This window comes from Nesoenas mayeri (assembly GCF_963082525.1).
Source record: "Nesoenas mayeri genome assembly, chromosome: 1".
In the NCBI taxonomy this organism is placed as follows: Eukaryota; Metazoa; Chordata; class Aves; order Columbiformes; family Columbidae; genus Nesoenas; species Nesoenas mayeri.
In genome coordinates this window covers 112,725,898-112,749,485 of record NC_137541.1, presented here as the reverse complement: position 1 = coordinate 112,749,485, position 23,588 = coordinate 112,725,898, and the positions used below count along the sequence as shown (strand labels likewise).

General features: G+C 35.3%; 1 protein-coding gene across 5 annotated transcripts in view; it reads left to right on the top strand.

Moving 5' to 3' along the window:
- Positions 1-23,588, top strand: part of DMD (dystrophin) — a gene marked incomplete at both ends in the record, with an annotated part of 1,256,016 nt that overhangs the window by 829,130 nt on the left and 403,298 nt on the right. For all 5 annotated transcript variants that reach the window (XM_080362523.1, XM_080362521.1, XM_080362520.1 and 2 more), the window contains 2 exons: positions 13,462-13,609; positions 14,859-15,008. In XM_080362523.1, the coding sequence (XP_080218649.1) occupies positions 13,462-13,609; positions 14,859-15,008 (298 nt within the window). The remainder of the gene's footprint in view (positions 1-13,461; positions 13,610-14,858; positions 15,009-23,588) is intronic.

Below are 23,588 nucleotides of genomic sequence, written 5' to 3'. Positions count from 1 at the left end.
TTCACATTTTAAGCAACCAATTGTTTTCTGATTGAAATACATTTTTGCCGCGTTAACAGCACCTCTTTTGAAAGCTTACTATTGAGTTTAATATTGATTAAAGTTTCTCTTGGAGCGTGTTAAAAGAAAAAGACACAATATGTAGGCTATAACTGTCAGAAGCTACAGTGATGCTTTAAATATTTTTCTGCTATATTTCCAGGTGTTGATGGTAATGCTACTTGTTACACAAGGGAGTCCTTGGCCTTTATTTATCACACTAAAAGCTGTTCTTCTGTACAATGGAAACCCATCTGTGTTTCCAAGCCTTAACTTTTTACATAAGTGCTAACACTTACAAAACAATAACACATCATTTTAATAGCCCTGTAAGCTGCTGCAGCAAGCATAGAAGAAAGAAATTGGTGGTTGAGTTTTGTCTGAGAACATGAAAGATGTTCCAGTTCTAGTTAAGACTGGTGTTGTACTTTCCTTCATTTAACAATAGAAATGTGTGTCTGAATGCTGTTTTGGCTCAAAGGTGATGTTAACAGTATATGGAATTTCTTGGCACATCCTGTATTTTAAGGAAGTCTAGCATCTGTTAAATGGGAGTAATACAGTAATGTTCCCTAGAAGAAGAATCTTTATTAAACACTTGCACATACCTTCTTCCATTTGGTCTGTTTGGCTTGTTGACTGGTTAGTTTGTTTGCTTCTGGAACAACAGCTTGAGTAATTTTGAGGACAATGATTGCAGAGACCTAGTGAACTCTGCATGAATAAATGCATTGCTGTAGAAGGAATACAGATAGAATTGTTTTAAACTAATATAAATGCTTTTGATGTACTGTAGTGAGATCTATGCACATAAGGATGGAGGAGTTTGCGCTTCTATTCATTGCCCAGTCTTCCTGGCTGTGTTAGAGACAGGAAACGCTTTTTGCTCCCATGTCTTGGAAACAGATTCTACCCTCATTATGGGTGCTGCCTCCCAGTACATGCTTTTTCTTTTCCTCTCTCATCTTTTCACTCTTACATATTGGATTTTTAAAGAAAAGAAGCCTAGGTGACAGGAATATGTGGTGTGTTCTAGCTAGGTCTCAATTATTGTTGATCCTAGGCATGAAAAGACTGTAGGCTTATCTGCTGTGCAATCTTCATGTAGCCTTGGTGTCATGGGATTTTCATCTCTCTTATGCTCTGACTTCTTTCAGTTGTTTGTTATATATTCTAATTTGGTTTGGGATACAGTCAAGTTCTTGGTTTTTAGAACCTGAAACCCATGTCACCCAATGTACCTTAATTTTTCATTAAGAACAAAGCTTGGGGCAAACAAGAAAAGTTGAAGAAAGTGACCTCTACTTGCTTCTCCTGCACTTCTTCCTCACTCAGATTCTCACCTATATGTGTCTCAGTGTATGTTTGTATAAGAACCATTTTATTGAAACCACTATTGCATAGATACCATTGAGTATGACTATCACTAGCAATTGCAGCAAAGTGGTGGTCAGCTAAATCATGTCAAGAAATATGTACCTGAACTCAATCTGCGTTATCATATCTGGGTTTTGAACAGGAGCCATGCCAGATATCTGAACACTAACTTCAATATCTCTTTGGACTTCAATATCTCTTTGGCTGTACCTCTGCCTCAGTCTTCTACACCCTGGTCTTCTAGATCTTGCTCTGTATTGTTTTTTTGGGTTTTGTTTTTGTGTGTGTGTGGTGGGTTTTTTCTGTTAGTTTTTTGTTTGGGTTTTTTTGTTAGTTTGTTTGTTTTGGTGTTGCTTGTTTGTTTATTTTTCTTTCCAAGTTGTTACTGCTAGCAGTCCAAAAGAGCAAATATAGTCATGGCATTGTCCATTGTATAGATTGTTTTCCAAACCAACTCTTGAGCCAGTGTGCTTATATTTTTTGTATCACTTAAGTTTCAATAGTTCTTTAATATTTATCTTTCCTAAAAATTAAAATTTTCACAGTTAAAAGAAGTTAACGATTATGAGGGTGATTCTAAGTTTTTTGTTCCATTTTGAGAGTAATAGAACTGTATTTTAAAACCATAAAGCAAAAAAATAGTGTTGAAGGGAGAGCAAACTGGGTATAAGACATTTTCATTTAATTAAATTTAATTTAAAGAAAAAAAACATATTAACACTTAGAATCTTTTACAAATCAGAAAACTTTTAATTTGTTTAAAAAATAAAATTCTAATTTTTTAAAATAGAATTAATGTTTTATTCTTTGTAGTCAATACATTGCACTCTGCTTTGAAATCTGATTCTCAGCAGTTCAGACAGAAGACTAGTCATCAATTGAAATTTTGTTTTCTATTTGATTTTATTGGCTCAGCAGATCTCAAGATAAAGGAAGCGGTAAGAAATTAGCAACTGAATGGGTTCCAGACATGAAATCTTACAGTGATTTCTAATTCAAGTGTAATGTTGCTAAGCATTATTTAAATAGCAAGGAAACTTTAGATGCTGTTTATTTTGCTGTTGCTTACCGAGATGAAAGAACTTGATTTTGATAATCCTGCACAGTTTACAGATGGAGCATAAGCCATTTCAGACATATTTCTCAAGCCAAATTCAAACATACTCATCAGCTGGGGGATGGTGGGGCAGATAACAGAAGTAACAGAAACTACAGCATATTTTTGTAAGGTGCATGAATGTGAGAATTTAGTTGGAAACAGAGGTGTATGGTGACATTTCCAAGAATGTCCGTGACATTAAGCTGTCTCAGGTACTCAAATGATGAGCTGATCATAGGAAACTAAAAATGAGTGGATACGCAACAAGTGGCAGATGATCTTCATCATAGATAAATGCGACACAATGAATATTTCAGAGAAACAGGCTATATCATGCTCACATGATGCTGAGCTTGCAAATGATGTTATAACTCAAGAAAGTGATCCTGGCATTATTACTGACAGTGTTTGTAGGCTCAGTATGGAGAGGCAGCCAAAATAGCCATGAAATTTTGGGCAGCATTGTCATGTCTTGCCCATAGGTATGAGTGGGGAGAGAGGTGACTCAAGTTCATGGGTCCACTTGGTTGGAAAACAGTATACACAATACCGAAGGTCTGTAAATGAAAGGCTGGTGGGTGGACACCCCCAGTGCTTGCACAAGGTGGGCCTTTATAGTCCTCTGGATTGTCTGCTTGCTTTGCTTCTACTAATTTATTCTGTGTGAGAACGTATAATTGTCACTGCATTGATAATAAACACTGTAAATTCAGAATATTTCCTGTAATCATCGAGAACCCTGTGCTTGGTTGACTTGAAAAGAGAAGATGATACATGATATAATTTCGAGAGTTTCAATGTATTAATCCAGTTTTCCTAAATAATTTGGAATATACATTAAAATACCTGTATAGGAACTGTGAAACAGATCATACCCATGAAATTCTAGAAATAACTGAAACTGATCATAAGTTCACTAGACACTAATGTTAATCAAAGTGGTAGGTTGGGAGATTTATCGAATGAGAATTATCATGACCATAAAAGGACAATTTAAATAAAAACAGGCAAGAAAACAGAACAAAACAACTTCAGGAACCTGTACTGCTCTTCAGTAAAAAAGAAGCTGGTTTTTGAGTTTTAAAAGGTCAAATCCTGATCCCAGGCAAAGCACAGACTTATTGGCTTTGAATCTCCTTTCTTTGGTACCGAAGATCAAGAGGTTATGCTCGAGTTATGTTTGTGTAGGATGTTATCTTTCATTTGCCTTTATCAAAGAGTTTCAAAGCTGTAGAAGTTTGAATTCAGTGTTTAATGTTTCTGTATCTTGCAGTTTAATCCATCCAGCTAAGAATTAGATGAGAATGTAATTTTAGCGCATGCAGTCATTTTACCTTACTGCAAATTTTGGAATAAACCAGGCAGTTGAATAAAGTGAAGCTTGATTGAAAGCCTGATACACTGATAGTTGGCAAATTGGGAATTTAATTGAGTTTTTGTTAGCATTTTGCTGCAAGTGGCATGTTTTGGAGAGGTCTGAGTTTGTACTCTGGAGCAGTGTTACTAAAACAGAAAAGGAGACCTTGGAGTCTCGGGCAAGTCACACTGGCTCCTTGAATAGATGCTACTAACCCCAGACAAAAAAGGGAGAAAAAAGCCTGTTTCTTCCTCTTCATACAACAGCAATAATTTTGAAAATCTTCTCAACTGCACTGCCAGAAGATCTCTGTCTTTTTTCCCTTGAGTTGTATCAGGCCATATTATGCTGTGCACGCCTGTGCCGAGTTGTGCCTCTGGGACACTTGAATTTTGGAGGACTTAAGGAGGTGGTGGCTTCTCATCAGAGCACTTGTGTGCACTGGGGTGCCCAGGTGGTGACAACCCCAGGGCTGTGGTTGCAGTGTGGTGCTGCACCTTGTCCCCTGCTGCTGGAACACACGGGCCAGGCAGAGCCAATCAAGGGATCGTAATCATGAGGAGAAGCAACATCTCACATAGGAGCTTGATAAGGTGAAGGCTCATAAATGAGGTCATCGACAGACTTGTAACAGTGGTGCTGGCTGGTCTTTGTATTTTCCATCTTCGTTAAAAATTTCTTGTGTAATTTTTGAAAACAGATGCCCAAGAATTAGATTCCTTCACTGTTTCAGAAGTAATAAGGTTGGGTTTTGTTTTTTTTTTTTATTCATCACAATCTGATATTTGTTAAAATTGGGATCTATTGAATGGAAGAGAATTTTTCATTATTTTAGCTACAAATACATCTGCACTTTTAATGAGCTTGAACCTGCAGACTGACTGTTCAGATCTCTACTCAAGCGAGTTTGAAGTAATTAGGAAAGAATGACAGAACAAAAGCTGTTTACCAGAATACTTTCAAATACTTTTCTTAATAAAAAAAAAGCAAGCTTTCTGTTGTAAGTAAGAAATAATGGCTATAAATTAAATATATTTTTAAATATTTTTCATACCTTACCTTCATTAAAGTATTATTTTTTTGTCTTTAACACTCTAGCTACCAGTGATTGGTTTACTTCACCTGAACACTCAGTATTTTGAAGGCTGTGATTAGCTTCCCATTGCAATTTAAAAACTGGCTTAGGATGAAGAGATTTTATGACAGTTCACATTTATGACACAAGTCAATAAATATATTTTTTCTTTCCAGCATAAAATTAGTTGCTCTGGTTTAAATTTGCACTGTGTTTCCAGGTAGTGCAGGTAAACTTCTCACTGCTTAGTATTTACCTCTGACTTTTCTAAAGTTTCTGCAGTAATTTTCATTTCAATTATTTTACTTAAAGTTCCCTACCCAAATGAAACATACCTGCACATTCTTTACAGAAAGGTCATAATCTGTTAGTAAATATTTTCTCTAAATTGTCAAGTTACTATTTTTGTGGCTTCCGAAATTCTCAGTAACAGCTACTAAATGCACTAATTCCTAATCTTAGAAATACCATAAATACAGAGTCAACAGCTGAATGTTAAAAACATTAAAAGTACCAAAATATTATTGGAAGTGCAAGTGGGAATATGAGTCATAAGCGCAGATCTGTCCTACTCCTGTGATTGCATATTTTCTGTCTCTGACACCTCCCAAATAAGTCCAACATCACTTGTGTGCAGTTACAAATTGTAAACATCTGATATGTTTCACAAACTATTTACGGGTTGCTATGGTATTGGTATCACATTGTTGACTATGGAGAAAATACATGAGCTGCAATATGCATTTAATATGGTTTCTAGAAGCTTTAAATGAAAATATAAGCATACTTGAAATGGGCCAAGAATCATTATGTAACAGTTAACCATTATAACTAAGGATTCATTACAGTAAAAAAAAATCTGTCCAGGATATTTTGTGGACTGCTATAAGAATTTGTTACGATCTCAGTTCACTACTGTTAGGAAATCTAATCCCTGACCTACAAAATACAATATATACAAAATGCTATTTGGAAGAATAATTATTTTGATTAATTTAATTTACCTCTTAATGTTAAATACTGAATATGAATACATTCACTTTGAGAAGTATAATGTCTGTATAGTCAGAATAGTTGACCAAGGGGCCTTATGAATTTAAAAAACACAAACAGAACACTGCTGTGTTTCAATATGGAAAATAAAAAGTAAAATGCCCGAAAACAGCAGTCATGTAGAAGACCAAAATTTACTATGCATATGCAATTCCATACTTCTCTGCTCTAGTTTGAGAGTTTTTCATCAAACAAGATGAGTTACATTTCAGGGTTAATGAATTAAACCATTTGCAGACAGAGAAGCAGTATAAAAGCTCTTTGAGAACTTAGGCTGATTCAAAAGGACAAGAGGGTAGCATATAACAGTGTGAAGATGAGTGCTGGAGATGGATCTGCTTGGCTTCATAGGACCAGATGTTGAAATGACATCTTACTCCTCAGTCACCTGCCTGTCCAGCAAGATGTACTCCCAACTGCTTTTTCAAGAGCTGTTCTGGCCACATCTGAGGCAACTGGTCATACTCATGCTCCTTATTCCAGTTTGCTTAGGCTCAGATGTGGAAGCCTGTACTCCCTTAAGAACAATTTACTGTTAATTTGTAATTGCCACCATGAAGTTAAACACCTAGAAATTACATATATCTGTTGTTCCAAATGTAATTATGGTGATAGAAATCAGCTTGTTCAAAAGGTGCAATCAGTCATCAAGTTAAAACTTTTTATTTGATTAACTGGTTCAGGTAATATAGAGAGTGCTTTATTTTAGCTGCTTGCATAATATGATACTTGTCATGCAGGCTGTTATTTATAACAGAAGCAATGTTCTAGCAGGCCAAGAACAAATTGTAAAATAAATTATGAAGTGCACCTGCAGCTCCCGTTAATTGCAGTGGACCTTTTAATTACTATACTACATTAAGCTCCTGTGTAGGTTTAGGAAATAGATCTTTATGGAACATTTTTTTTGGTCTGAATTCTGAAATTCCTCTGTGCACATATAACTATATCTGTATCTATATTTATCTATCAATCTCTATATATTACATTTCTAAAAGAATTCCTGGAAATTCTTAGGTTAAAAACATCCCACAATGCTCAGATAATAAAACTCAGTTCTACTGATCAACATTTAAATTAATCATCAAAGTAAAAATCTTTCCTTCGTGACTAGGAAAAGTTTTAAATGTTTTCAGGGTTGCAGTTGAATTCATAAGGGTGGTAAAACTGACAGTGTGCTTAAGATGAAAAACGAATGTTGCCAATCATTGTCTCTGCTAGGAGATGAGAAATCCTTTTGATTTCTCATTCAAAATAGTATACAACTCAATAATTTTGCTCTCAGGTGCATTGAGTTGAACACTGCCTTTTCTGTGCCAGAATTAACATATTTAAAGTTGTATCTTTCTCAGGTTTATCCTTAGGGCATCGTCACATAATGCTTCCACTGAGCTATGCACTTTACAAATTAGTTGAAATGACAGAAAACCAAAAAAAGTAAAGATGTTGCTGAGGGCTTTGGTTCTGGGGAATCTCCTCACTTAGAGGAACAGAGGTTTTATTGTGCGGTTCATGATGTAGCACTGAATGACTGATTCCCAGACTTCCATGTAATTGGAACAGAGGGGGACACTGCCTCAGAAAGATTTGAAGCTGTGCTTCTGCTTTTAAGATGACAGGGAGCTACATTTTCTTCATTTCTATAGTTGCAGGCCTACAGATCTCAGCATAGATTAGGATCTGCCTCAGTTTCACAAACATAAATGTTTTGATTAGTTGGTTTTAGATAACCTATTTTGTCTTAAGAAGAACATTTGACGTCTAAAGTACACACACATGTTCTCAGGGGAGAACACTATAATAGATGTAATGCTGTAAAGCTGTTTTTTCTCTGCATGTCCTAAACAACCAAAATGGGTAAGCCTGTATGCATCACCAAGATCCAGAATTTCTGGGTGTGTAACAGTGCTCCATAAGTGATTCAGAGCTGTAGTACAGAAACACAAGAAATATTGGAGCTCAGCAACATCAGGGCTTTTCATTGATATGGGTTGCATTTCCAGAAATCCTTGACAAACAACAGTTTTTGAAAACAGTCATGCAGGTTTCCATGTTTCCATGAGAAAGACATCAGGAAAGCAGGGCTGTTAATTGGCTTAATTGGCTTATTTTTCTATTTAGGGTGTTTGATTAATTGGCCTCCCCTGGGGAGGCAGCCCTGAAGGGCAAAGAAGTCCAGGAAGGCTGGTCTCTGTTTGAGAAGGCAATCTTAGAGACTCAGGAGCAGGCTGTCCCCATGTACTAAAAGACAAGTCAGCAAAGAAGAGGGCTGACCTGGCTGAACAGAGACCTTCAGCTGAAACCCAGGGAAAAAAGGAGAGATGATGACCTTCGGAAGAAGGTGCAGGCTACTCAGGAGGACTACAAGGATGCTGTGAAGTTTTGCAGGGAGAAAATTAGAAGGGCCAAAGCCTAACAGGAGCTGAAACTGGTTGCTGCCATAAAAGGCAACAAAAAATGTTTCTATAAATACAAGAGCAACAAAAGGAGAGCTAAGGAGAATCTCCACCCTCTGGTGGATGCAGGGGAAAACATAGTGACCGAGGTTGAGGAAAAGGCTGTGATACTAAATGCCTTCTTTGCCTCAGTCTTTAATAGCAGTAGCAGTTGTGCTCCAGGTACCCAGCCAGAAGACAGGGAGCAAAATGAAGCCCAAATAACCCAAGGGGAAATGGCTGGTGACCTGCTACACCACTTAGACACACATAAGTCTGTGGGCCCAGATGGGATCTACCCAAGGGTTCTGAAGGAGCTGGCAGAGGTGCTCACCAAGCCACTTTCAATTATTTATCAGCAGTCTTGGCTAACTGGGGAGATCCTAGTTGAGCAGAAGTTAGCAAAAGTGACACCCATCTACAAGAAGTGCCAGAAGAAGCATGCAGGGAACTACAGGCTAGTAGGTCTGACCTCAGTGCTGGGGGAGGTCATGGAACAGATCATCCTGAGTGCCATCGTGTGGCACATACAGCACAACCAAGTGATCAGGCCCAGTCAGCATGGGTTTATGAAAGGCAGGTCCTGTTTGACCCACCTGATCTCCTTGTACGACAAGGTGACCCACTTAATGGATGAGGGAAACGCTGTGGATGATGTCTAACTAGAATTTAGGAAAGCCTTTGACACTGTTTCCCACAACCATCTCCTGGAGAAACTGGCTGCTCATGGCTTGGATGGGATTACTATTTGCTGTGTAAAAAAAACCTGACTGATGGCCAAGCTCAAAGGGTTGTGGTGAATGGAGCAAAATCCAGCTGGTGGACAGACACAAGTGGTGTCCCTCAGGGGTCAATATTGGCAACAGCTCGTTTAATTTCTCTGTCAGTTACCTGGATGAGGGTATTGAGTGCACCCTCAGTAAGTTTGCAGGTGACACCAAGCATTGGCTTATAGACCTAATTTATTGAACATGCATAGTGTCATTTTGTGCGACTGCTCAGCAAAAGTCATGTAGCTCTTTCTTAATGGAACATTTCACTTTCCCAGCTTGCAAACCAAGGACATCCTGCTTTGCCTCATGTCCAGTTTCTGTAAAGCTATTGTTTCTCTATTGGGTTTCTGTTACATCATGCCTAGTCTTGCTAAATTAGGCCTAGGGGATTCTAAGATTTTTGTTCCTCTTATCACCAGTAGAGCGATGGAGTGACCATCCCAGGAGGTATTTAAAACGTGTAGATGTGATGCTTAGGGACATGGTTTAGTGGTGGACTTGGCAGTGTCAGGTTTATGGTTGGAATTGGAGATACTAAAGGTCCTTTCCAACCTAAAGAACTCTAATTCTGTGACCTTAGGTTGGTATAATAGGGTTCACCTTTCTCTTCCTATCAGTATACACTTCCCAATAAGCACCTCAGGATGTCCTTCTCCTTGTTTTCATAGTGTCTTTTGGTTTCTTAAAAGAGATGACTAAACCCTATATACCCATACTGTTGTAGCCTTAGAGCATGTGACTCCTCACTCTCTGGTTCTTGAACACTGGCTGACAAAAATTGTCTTGCGTTGAGACAAATTTAAATTTATTGTTTACCTAAAATTCTAGCTACAATCCATCTGAAATACATGAGATAATAGAAATCTATGGATATATCAGCCAAGCTAGGAAAATAATCCTTCATTTATACCTGTACTGCCTTTTACTTATCTCTGTTACATGAATTTTGTATATTATGACTGAATGTGTGATTTATTATTGGACTTCATAATACTTAGTAATACATTCTGCACTTGCTTTTCCATATATGTAGATATATTTTTTTTCAGCCACAGTCACTGAAAAAATATTTTAAGAATATTTATATTTCACAATCAATATTTCAAGAAGAACTTAGTGCTTTTTGCTTATCTAAATGCTTTGAATTTGCTCTGGAAATAAAATATCTACCATTTAATTGTAGATGAAGAATGTTAAATGTCCCATTCATTATTATCACTACTACATGCTTAAATAAATTCTACAAAAACATCAAACTTGAAGGTAAACAAAGAAACAATGCATCATATTTTAGAAATGAACCAAGAACATATTTAAAGTATACTGTAAAGAAAAAACCTTGAAAGTGTGAGTTAATTATTCATGATTATTTGGAAACATCAATGCATCATACTGTTTTATAAGGTTTTTCTTATCCAAGGTATTCACTGCATATATTGTTGAGGTTGCTGCTTTCTTAGCTTTTTTGTTTTTGTTTGTTTGAACTACAAAAGAAAGAATGGATTTAGGACAATAGTTGGAGACATTTTCAAAAAGTGTTTGGTTCTTGTAAATTGAATGGAAAAACTTCTCTCTCTCTCTCTTTTTTTTTTTTTTTTTTTTTAAGAGCACCTTAGTAGTGATGTCTCCTTGCCTGTTTTTTTTGCCATCCAGGAAAGACTGTGTCACACGCATGGTGGCTATTGTATTTTTCAGGTCTCCTTAAGATGTGGCATATTTAGTGCAGCCAGACTGCGCCATAGTGAAGTCTGGTCAAGAGCATTGTCTTTGGTACTTTACTCTGTTTCTTAATCTACTATTTTGGAGAGAGCTCTATAGAGCCTATAGAGTATTTATTTATCTAGTACGGCAATTCTCACCTTGCAAGAATGCCTTGCTAACGATATGTAATAAAGACAGATAAGATGGAAGGCAGGTAAAGCATTAGCAAAATTTCAGCTAGTTTGCAAGTTGTGTAAAATAGATTGCATGCTCCTGGTTTTATTTTATGATAGTCAGCGTTCCAACAGCAAGACTCTTTCTCTCCTCTAAAAATCTTAATCTATAAAAAATTCTTGCTTATACCATGAAGTGAGATGATTCTTTTGCTGTGAAATGAAATTGAATTCAGTTTATATGCTCATTCACCTCTTCACTACTAGAATTTTAACTGCTGACCAAACTTCTCCCATTTTACACTGTAACCATGTGATGTCATTTAAAAGGAATTTTTCAAATCATACAGTAGTTCTTCCTTTGTTTTCCCTCTAACTAAATGCTTTTACTTAAAACATTAAGGAAGCAGCTTTCTTTCCTTGTAAATAAGTGTTTCGGATGTGGAACACTTGAAGTCACTTGAATACTTTTGTTGTCTGGAAATTATACATAGAGAAAAGAGGTCATACAAGATTTGAATGTCTTCAAGTTAGTTTTCTTAATATGGGGTGGAATGTTTTGGGCATTTGGATGTACACACTTCTATAAGATAGATACTGACTATTGGAAATGTCTACATTTCTGTTCTGCTTGAATAAAAGCTTTTAATCTACAGTTTCTAAGCTGCTTGTCAGGCTGTATGTGTGCGTGTGCTCAAGCAAGTGTATCAAGGAATAATTGTTTTCAGTGTTTTTTATTAGATGATGTGAAGCCAACACATTTTATTCATTCTCTTTTGCTTGTACCTAACTGATATAGCTTTTCTAAAGAGACATCTTTGCTTAAGTCAGCCAATAGAAAACATAGTTACCTAAAAAAAAAATTAAAAGTGTAAATAAATTATGGTGTAGTTTTCAATAGGTATCATTCCATTTGACTTCTTAGAGTGTTCTGTGGGCACTGACCATCATGGCAAGTATGGGAGATCAGAGAAAGTTAAAACCATTTTCATTCTGCTTGAATACATTTTTGCATTCAGAAATAATATATTAATAATACTGACCTTGATTCTCCACTGTAATGTTGAGTTCTACTCTTAAAATTCTACTAGAGCCTCTTATCATATGTAATAAATGACCTAAGCTCTCAAACTCCATTGGATCTTACATATTTTCTTTTGATCTCAAGTACCTTTAATAAAATCATAGCAACAACAAAAACTATGATTATATAATAGGTCATTAATTGTTGTTTACTTTCATTAATAATTATTTAATCTTTCCATACAGGTAAGACTCAGCGTATTGTCAGTTTTGTGAATAAGTTTGGAGGATAAGTTATAAGTACTTTATATAAAACATGATTTTTCTCCTTCAAAAGAGATCCACCCATAATGTCAGTCCCAAAGGGCTCACATTCTACCAGTGCTCTTCCCTTCTGCCCTTTAAATTTTTCTCATGCATCTTTTGATAAATTCAGAAGCTTAAGCACAAAAGTTCAAGTCTCCATGTATTTATACAGTAGTGGTGAAAGTAGTCTTATCTGACTTTAGACACCTGCAATGTTTATGTCTTAACTGGTCATCTGGATTTCCTTTAATTAATAAAAGAAAAAACTGTGGAATTAAACTCTCCCTCTCATAATTGTCCAAGATCATAGAATCATAGACTGATTTGGGTTGGAAGTGACCTTAGAGATCATACAGTTCTAGCTTCCCTGCCATGGGCAGGGAAATAGTCCATGACACCAGGTTGCTCAATGTGTTACACCTTAGAAATGCTAATTGGCATTTGGTGAAGAGAATCTGGGTGAAAAAATCAACAACTAGGTTGTAGGTGTAGACAAAGTAGATATTTAATAGATAAATCCTATCCTCTTCTTTCTTATGGACTACAAACTTTACCTACTTTTTGTGAGTCTTGAATGGAATACTTTACACCAAGTATGTGACACCATCACCAAAATATCTGTTTGTACAATAATTCTAAATGGGTTTAAGTGTCACTTTTTTACAGATTCAGTTTGGTAAAATTTGGTGCTAGAATTCTTAGTTTCTGACACCAGGCTGCCCTGCTGTTATCTCACAGAAAAATCTTGTCTGAGGAGCTCTAGTTCCAGTTCTGATGTGCTTGTTTGCTCCTTTACATATGTAATCTGTCAGCTGAATTTAGTGATGTTGCAAATTATGAATTTGATTTTTTCTTTTCAAATATATTTAGTGTCATGTTAAAAGGATGCTGGTCTGATAATTTTGATATGAAAAAATCTATGGCCCCATTTTAAAAATAATTAATATAAATGATAAGTATTTGTTTTCCCTAGTCTTTCTTGTAGTATGGTTAAGCATTTCAACCTAAAAATGAATGTACAGAAACATTAATTTCATGTTTTTATTCCAGGCTAGAGGAAGAAAAGAGTATTCTAGCTGAATTTCAAGAGGACTTGAACAAGTTGCTTTTATGGTTAGAGGAAGCAGAAAGCATTACTGGTATTTCCCTTGAACCAGAGAATGAAGACCAGTTAAGAGACTGCCTTAGCAAAGTAAAGGTATTGCAAGTTTTATTCTTAATGTTTTCTTACTTTATCTATTTAAAAGCTATTTTCAGAGAATTATTCTGCCATCAAACACAATTTGTTTAACATTTTAGAATAATCAAAGCAGTGTAATTTCAAAACCCAGGTACAAATATATAATGATCATACTAAAATCACAAAAGTAATAGAAAACGCACTGAAAGGAAAATATCTATCCTGTCACTAGGTAATTAATCATTATCTTTTTCATCCTCATATCTTAATTCAGAACTTCACTGTTTTATCTGTAAAACATTTCTCTGTAGGTGTCTTTTTTAATCTTTTATAATTTCTCACTTATAAAATGGTATTGAGAATTTCACAGGAGTATCTAGAATTGCAGGCATAATTATAAATATCAACTGACTAAAGTATCACTGCAACATTTTCTAGACTAAACATCTAGATTATTTTTTAAAAATGTTAAAAAACAAAACAAAACAACAGAATTCTAAGTGTTTCTTTTTAAAGGCTGGAATATTTTAATGAATATGTTAGAGCTTTTAGACCACTATACTGCTAATAAATTGATCTAACGGAAGTTGGATTGTAGTGTGGCTCCTTTAATACCTACCTGCTTATGTTAATTGAAACAAAACCAAAACCAACCAAACAAAGCAAAACACAAACTTGAAGAACTTTGTCTTTTAGTTCAATCATCCTTACTTTAAATATAAAGTTACTTTGAGAATATAAGCTTTCAGTAACTGCATGCATGATGGAGAAGTGGTACATTTAGATGATGCCTTGCATTCTTTGGCTTTACTTTTTTATGATTTTATAAACTTATTTGAACATTTTTAATTATGAAGTTATACTTGGAGGGCTTTTCACCACTTACAATCTGGGTGATTGTGTTCACAGCATGAAATATGTGAAAACCCTTCTCCAAAGTGCTTGCTCTTTACTATATTAAAAGATCACCAAAAGTCACACACGTGAGATATCAAGTGTCAAGAAGTGGAATTTATTATGAAACAGTGATTAAGAACTTGAGAAACCCCTTATTTTCACTTTTAAGACTCTCTGTAGGCTTGATCCACTAATATACTATCTTGCGGGGGGGAGGCGGAATTTAGCATTCTGCATTCAGAAAGCCATCGTTATTTTGTCTTGAATTGAGTTTATTCCTTCAGCTGATACACAAATCGATAAAGGTGAAGATAAGAGAGCTGAAAATTCTACCACAATTCATTTTAACTGCTGTATTTGTCTGTTCCAGTTAAGAGTTGAAAAGCTGCCACCACACAAGGGAATACTGAAGCGATTAAATGAAACTGGAGGAATAGCACTTGGAAGTGCATCGCTGAACCCAGACAAAAAGCATAAGCTTGAGAATACACTTAAGGAGGCTAACCATCGCTTGTTAAAGGTTAGACATATTAGTGATACAACTGTAGTATAAAATTTTAATCTGCAGCAAATATTTGCAGTATAAATTTTCTGCTGTGTATTATTTTTCTCTGTATGAAGAAACATTTGTATGCATAATGAACCTGAGGAAGAAAAAAAATGTGTACAATACACTGCTGTGAGAAACAATGACAGCAAACTAAGACTGTTAATGCCTGAAATTATGATGTTGCATCCAAATATGCTCTGTATACTACAGGTCTGCCGCTTAAGGGTGGAATGCAGAGCATCTTTTTTGTAGCCTGGTGGTTTTGAAGGTACAACAAATATTCCAGCTTTAGTTACTCAGGTGTGTGAGAGGCAGTAGCAAATAGCTGATTGCCTTTATGGAAACACTTCCCAATTCTCTCCTCTACCCAGCAGTTAGGTGGAAGCTGCAACCACTGTTTCATGTTGCATCATGATTCTTCCAACCTTGAGCTTTGAGTTCTGGTTTCTGTATAGCAAAGTGCCACTTACTTTCTGAGATTTTCATGCTCGGGGAGAGGAGGAAAGGAAGATTCTGTTGTATTTTATTATTGAAGTAGAATATTTTTGTGTTGGAAACTGATGACAATGAATTGCAAATCTAGTCAAGAAAGGTAAATAATTTGAGTGCTCTCCATACCTCAGGTAGCAGAAATGGCAGAAAGTTTTATCCAGGGGACCACCACCCAAGGTATGGATTAGTCTGGTCAAAAAAGGTCAGTGTAGAATCAGTTGAAGTGTTTCTCTTGATAGTGATGTCAAAATCAGAATCTGGAAAATTAACCTGTGGTATCTATTTGTTAGAGGTACCACACTGCTGAGGAAAACAAAACAAAACAAAACAACAACAACAACAAACACAAGAGGGATTTGTTGTGTGAGCTCTGGCAGGGGGACGGGGTGTGGAAATAAAAGGTGAGAAAATCTTATTCTGAGTGTCTTACTGAAAAGACAAGCCAGTTTCTGGTCAAGAGTACTACATTCTGTTGGGTTTTTTGTTTTGTTTGGTTGTGGGTTTTGTTTCTTTTTTTTTTTTTTTTTTTTTTTTTCCTGTTACCATTTCTGTCAATGCAGTTGAATTTCAAGCACAGATCTGGGAAATAAACAGGAACTTATTTGATGTGGAACTCTCACTAGTTTCTTCCTAACACAAATAATTTGGCAGGGCTCAGAATATTAGTTAATGGTTTAAGCAAAAGTGGATAATAAATATTGATCACATTCATGAACTCCTACTTGGATACATAAATCATTATTTGGGTGCTTGGACAGAAGTATCTCTTTCTCTACAAATGGGTTTTCGAAATCACTGTATGTGGAAGAATTCAGAACACTTCAAGATCAAATTAGTGTTATTTATGAGCTGAAGGAAGCATTATGCGTAGCTGAATTTAGGCACTGCAACTTGAATATCTGAGCTGTTGTATTAAAAGGGCAACATTAGTTTTCAGGAAAAAAAAATAATTTTACTTCTAGTAAAATTAAACAAATAAATGTCAAAAAAATCTGTAATTTGTCTCCGAATTTAAGCTTTTACTGATTAGTCATATACCTAAAAACTTTGAATTTTCACTTTCTCCTTGTTGAGCCAGAAATCTAGGTTACTTGTCACAGAACAGCTGTGAATGCTGTTTAAAGTAGTTAGGTCTGGATTAAATATGGTGAACAACACTACTGTTTAGTGATTCATTCTATTTACAAGTTTATGTCTCCTAGATCTAAATAATATTTCTGGCAAGACTTTAGGCTTGGAATTTCGCATTTCAAAAGACTAAGACCAGAAAATTAAACTTCCATTTGAGATCATTATTTAACCACATTATTTCAGTTACGTACCTATAGTGATGTATAAAACTGAGAAGGTCTCACTGTCCCTTGGTAACCGAATCTAAAGAATCTGAAAAATGCAGTGGTTTTGTTGTTATTGTTTTGTTTTGTTAGGGTTTTTTTTTTTTTTTTAGTTTGTTTTTGGGCTTTGTATTTATTCTGTTTTTAATTAACAGAAAATGAGTTTGAAAATTACTAGACTAATGTTCTCTGAAGGTGTTCTCTTTCTCTGCAGCTTTTCTATTTCCTATATGATCTTGAGAGATGGGGGCAGGGGAAAGTTAGAAACTCATTTTGAGTTGCTGTCATTGGATTTTTTCCAGTGAAGCTGAAGGGAAAAATATTTAATTTTTTCTTTTACATTTTTTTTTTTCGTGTCACAGTTTTTGTAGAAAGCCTCAATTAATTTTTTCACTTTCTTCTCTGAAACTCTCACATCTGTAACAAATTTAGGAATCCTGAAAAGTCTGCAGGCCTGACAGAGACATACATTGTCTTCTTTCAGTTATAGATCTATAAGCACTGAAAAAAACAACACCAAAAAACAAAACAAAACACAACAAAAAACCCACAGATTTTACTGTGAGCCAAATCTCACAGTTCTGGCATTTTTATATCAGGCGAACTTTTGTTGGTCACCTGAGGATGGTCCTGTAGTCAGTCATTTTGATGAGATTTTTTTGTTGTTGTTGTTGTTCCTAAAAGCACAGTGAACAAACCTCATCACAAAAAGATTTCTCTGGGGCATTTCTGTCTCTCCTCTCCATCACCTTCTAAGAGTGTACCTTATGCTTTAAAACTTTGTTTCTAGCTGTTAGTTTTGTTTTCTAATGTCTCTGCTAGAAATGAACGTGTAACAATCTAGCACTTCTGATTATCTTGTATTGCAGGATGATACTATTTTCAAAATATGAAACATACATGACAGTTACATAAATAATGTAAGCTAGGTTCTTATCTGGTGTACACTAGAGTAATTCTATTTACTTCAGAGTAGCTGTGACAATTTACACCAGCTGAGAATGAAGCCAAATATCTCCTAAGGTTATGACAGTTTTCTTTTTTTGCCTTAATCTGCCAAGCAGAGGAATGGGGAACATCACCTGTGAGTCTTAACCTTCAAGGTGACATATTTGAAATAAGTCATGTACAAACCTTCTTTACAGACACGAAAACGGTTGCCCTAAAGCAATGGAAATAAGCTGAGAAAAGAAATTGAGTATGAAAGGAATCATAGTCACATAAAAGAAGCTTTTTTGCTTCTGTATTGTCTTTGCTTTTGGGCATTTATATCATGTGCTGATGACCTTGAGAATAGATAGATGAAGAGTTTTTCTTCCTTTGGGAAGTAATAATTTTAGAATGACATTTCTTTAGACAATTGTATTGAATAGTGATTCTACTAGGCTGCTACCTTAGACATAGTTTAAGCAGAGAATGAAGATTAAAGCCCACATTTGAAAGCATGACTTTTACATTCTAGCCTGATTTTACTTATTGTATGCTCTCCAAAGCCAATATTTTTTGTAAAAATGAAAATAACACTATCTTTGTGAAGTCCTAATAGTATGAAAAATGAACTGGTTTATAAGTATTTTTATTCCTTAACATCAATAATTTTTCTTTTATTTTCAAAGCTCAAAGTATCTTCTGCTGTGATAGGCAAGCAAGCTAACCACCTGGTGCTTTAAAGCATACAAAAGGGGTACTAGGTACTGGAGTTTGTGATGAATTCAGTTCTTGTCATATACCACCTGCCATGGCATATAACAGATCTGTAATGGGTTTCTTACCTTTTACTGTGCAGTAAATGGATTGATAGATTAGGTCTGAGATCAGTGAACCATGGAATCTGAGGCTTGCTGGAAGGAGTTTATTACTCTTTAATGTTATTCTTGGTCTGGTGTCAGCCAAGAGGGATGAGCTAGATTATCTGAAAGTAAGCTGGATGCCAAAATCAGCATTCTCCTCATTTATTCACCTTAGTTTTCACGTCTACTGTATATATTAAGAAGGTTATTATAAGTGCCTGATGGAGACATTTTGTTTTGCTGCTTTTTAATTTGTCTGTTAGTATTAGAACTAATTACTAGACACTGAAGAGACTATTTCACTGTTTACTACCACAGCAAATCAATTTTTTGTCTGATATGGACAAAAAAAAATTGGAGTGGAGTGACATGGCTATAAATTGTGAACATTTTCTGTACCACTAGAAAAAGTATAGGTCATCTTACCTTGGTTGATCAAGTGTAGAGAAAAACAGATGGGCCAAAATAGTGCAGAAAGACAAAGTCACAAGAAGGTTAAAGGTCCTGTATTGTACCTTGTCTTAAGTAGTAATTATTCATAGACTCCTTATGGTTCGGTATCCTGAGGCATCCACCTTGCTGCAAAGACAACAAAAGAGTCCTACTGCCCAGATACACTTGAGGAGATGCTTCCTGTTCCAGTTTACTGGAGAACAGAAACTTATTCTCAACAATTGCCCACCCTTGTATTGTTTCAGTCTGGGAAAACATAAATTTTATTTGTCAATGAATCTTTGAATTTCTGAGAGGGCAATGAAAAGATCTTTGTGTTCTAAGTCAGTAATGTTGTGCAACATTATGGTAGAAGAACTGCTACTCCTAAGTACAGGATGATGTAAGATTTTAAAAGTCCGCCTCTCCTGTCCATGGAGTTATGTAAGGTTTTGATGTGCCCCTTTTTCCAGCTTATTATTTAAACAGTAAAGACACTCAAGTCTTTACACCGATAACGAAATTCTTAAAGACAATGTTGAGAAGTACAAACAACCTTATAACCTGAACGGTCTAGTAGGCTAAACCTCATATACGTTACACACATATATACATATATCTGCAGAAAATCTCCAGAAATCTGCAATCAGATTGCATTTTGCATATTTAAGAAAATTGCTATGTTCTCTCATTTTCAAATAAACATGTAGAGCAAAGATGACAAAAACTCACATTCAATTAATAAGAAATGTAAGTACATTCACTTATAGCACACTTTTTGCAGGTTGTGAAAAAGAGAAACTGACTGTGCATTTCAACTAAGAATTCCATACATAAGTAGAAGTGGCTTTTTTTTTTTCTTTTTTTTCTTTTTTTTCTTTTTTTTTTTTTTCCCAAGACCATACGAATTGGTCTAATAATTTCAGGAAACATTAATAATAACCTGCTTGTGAAAATAAGGTAAACAAGAAAGGATAGACTGAAATATTTGTAGCCTAATATGAATATTTGTGTTCTTTTTGCCTTCCAAGCAAGTAAAATAATCCTTCTGTGGGATTTTTTTTTGTTTGTTGGTTTGTTTGGTGTTTTGGTTCTTTTTTTAGATGCTCATCCTGAAAATTTTCTGGCTCAACAGCCTACTCAGTGATCAGAGGCAATTTTATTCATTTTAGCATCTTCAGACATCAGTTTTTGTTCCACTTTGCATGCTATACTTTAAGACATCCTAATGATTGTCATCAGAAAGAACTGAAGACTATTTTAAACATAAGGAGAAGTCTATTTTTTTTTCCCATTGTTTCTGTTAGTTGAAGTGATTTCAAAGGTGGATTATAATAATCTCCATGAATATCTACACTCAAGGTTGAGTATAGGTTTTCACAGTATCAGAGATGGTAACAGATGAGCCTAAGACTATAGTTCACTTCTAGTCTGTTTTAGGATTAAGATTTGGATGAAATGGTCCGCAAAATTAGTGCTAAGAGACTTTCAAATCTTGTAGTATATTTAAAAAAATGCTCATTGTTTGGGATCTATAAGACCAAAATTAAATCAGACTAAGCAATTCTAGGGGGAAAAGAAGGAATTCAAAAATATGTAATATATCCCATATCTGGAATATCATCAAGGAGAAATTATAGATAATCATTAGGCTTTAATCTTAGAGCAAAAATAATTTTGCATAGAGTGTCTTCTTTTTTGTGTATGTGATGGTGGACAAATATGTTTCAACTACTTTAGCTCACTTTTTTCATTTAAGATATTTAGTGAAAGAAACACAGTCACTGAATCTACCAAAACTTTGAAGCAAAGGTAATTTACAAAATAATTTTTCTGAAATAGAAGTCAAAAGCATCACATTGAAAGAAACCCTAAATAGACCCAAACCCCACCTGCTTTCCTTTCCAGGACTTAGTGCATGACCCAGTATGCAGATGATAAAACAAACAAAACCAAAAGAACAAAAAAGTGAATGAAAAATAATATTTATTAAAAATAAATAATGTATTCAGAATGAACCAAATAATAGTCCAAGTTCTTCTGTATATAAGCATCAGTCATAACAGAAGGCAGTTTTTTTTCCAGAAAAATAGGATATTAGATATGGGCTCCAGGGAGTCTTATTATTATACAAAATTTTAATGTAAAAGCCAGATTAAATAGGAAGCCAGGTAGTGAAAACTACTAACCAGAAAATCCCTTAAAATATAATCATGTTTTTATTTGCTATTGGTCCAAATTATATAGATAATAATGTTCTTACAACATTACAGGTTCGTTCTTGTGTAGAATATGTTGATAGCCAATCATACTGTATTTTGGATTGAAGCAGGTTAGGAAGAGCGTGTTTGATCTCACTTGCAAAATGCAGATGAATGACTGTAAGAATGTTTCTAGAGAAGTTTTGTGTGAATTTCTGGAGTCAGTCAGAACTCAAAGAGATGAGCAATATTCATAGTGCATCCAAAAGATATTATATTTGAAGAAGTCAGTACTGTCTTTGTTTCATTTTGCATGAGAACATACCAGTGGATGATTTGGTACCAACAAAAGGTCTATATACCCTCTGACCGTGTCTATTGAGCCATCTATTAATACCTAAAATCAGATGCTCGGAGAAGATCCTATTAGTGAAGAAAAAGCAGTAAGCTAAAAATGTACCATCTGAAATGGTATCTGGACAAACTAATAATAGAAGAATCTAGAAATTATTATTAAATATAAAAATTGTGCCAGGAATAATTTAAGTCACTATAAACTTCACACACATAGCATCCTGTATCAAGGAGCTGAGGGGGAATATTCTGCCATATTGAAGTAGAGTTTCAAGCACTGAAGAGCACTTAACAAGGGCATAAGAAATTCATATGCTTTGGTGAAAGTGTTGTCCTGCAATATAAAGGGGTAGAAAGGAAATGCAGAGAGTTTTGAAGTCCTTCAAAAGAGAGAATTTTGATAAACACAAAACTAAAAGTTTTATTTGTAAGAATAAAGAAAAAAAAAAATCTGGCTGAATGGAATTATATCTAGATATTTTAACCACAGATGATACTGGTCACCCACGCTAGTGTCGGTAATATAGTCTACCAGACAAGTTCATCTGTACTGTGTTCAAACCAGTGAGTCTCATAGACAATAAAGAGAATTGGGAAGGCTTGTCATTGTTTAGTTCCACTTTCCTTGAATAGCAGAAACAAAACATGAGGAAAGAATTTTGGTTATGGGATGAACTAATCTGTAAAAACTGATGCAAATTAATTTAACTTTAGTTGTGCTTGGTATGTATCCTTCTTTAGTCGCATACTACGGCTTTTTTGTGTCTCTCTTATGGAGAGTGGCACATTTGTGTGACAGCACGCTAGAGAGTCATGGCTCCCCCATTTCAGGGGGGACAAGAGCATGCTAAAGCTTCAGTCTGGCCCCAAGCCGGGATTCCTGCCCATTGAAATGAAGGGGACAGCTTACGCAAACTTAAGTCTTATTGCAGCATAGGGCCAAGCTGTGGTCAGGGCATCGATTCACCTCTGGGCATTCAGAACCATTTATGTGTCCAGCAGGTTAGATGTAGCCTGAAATATTTTCTGGAGAAGCCTTTTTCCTAAAAACCTCCAAAGCCATCCTTTCAACTTTAGCAGCCAAGCTTTCATAATATGAAGATAATATGAAGATAAGCTTTCATAATATGAAGCTCCCTTCTCTGTTCACTCACAGGCATGTGCTTTGCACAGCATATTACATTGGTCAATTTTTGATTCATTAACATGAAAACTCAAATATATATTTTCCTCATTTATGAGCACAAAATTAAAAATTAGACAAAAAGTGAGGTGTCCTGACAATAAAGAACCATGAATAAATAAATGCATTAGCACAGCAACAGAAAAAGGAAGTTTTTAGTGCTGTAAATCTCTGATAGTTGGTATATTTGGGTATGTTACTTTACAGAGACTATTTTGATCTCGTCACTTCCCATGGACTGAAAATGCCAGGGAAGTTGCTTAATTTTCCAGCTGCTCTACTTTCCTATGCACAACTCCCTATCCCATACTAATATTGTAAAATTAAATTACTTGGTGATATTAAAACATTCTGAAGGTTTAAAGTATTGTAAAAGTGATTAGTAATGCTGGTTTACATTATTTCAGGAGTCTTGCAGAGCAATATATGACTGCTCTCTTTTTATTAATGACACCACCAATTTCCTTTGTCTTGTTAAGTATTAATAAATACTCTTACTACTGTATATTGTTTACTCTTATTTGAAAGGATTAGTCATTCTGAAGTCCCTTCAAGGAAAAAGCTAAGATATTCAAAATATTTTTGCGGCAATCAGGCAATAATAACAAAATATCATGGGCTTTTGTGACTAACTGCTGAAGATTCGTTCTTTTCCTGTGAGACAACTTTTTGAGTATATTTAGAACAGTTAGAATTCTTTCTTCTTTATACATGTTAGATTCTAGCTTTATTTGTTTTACCTTAGTTTTGGTTTTCCAGGTGTG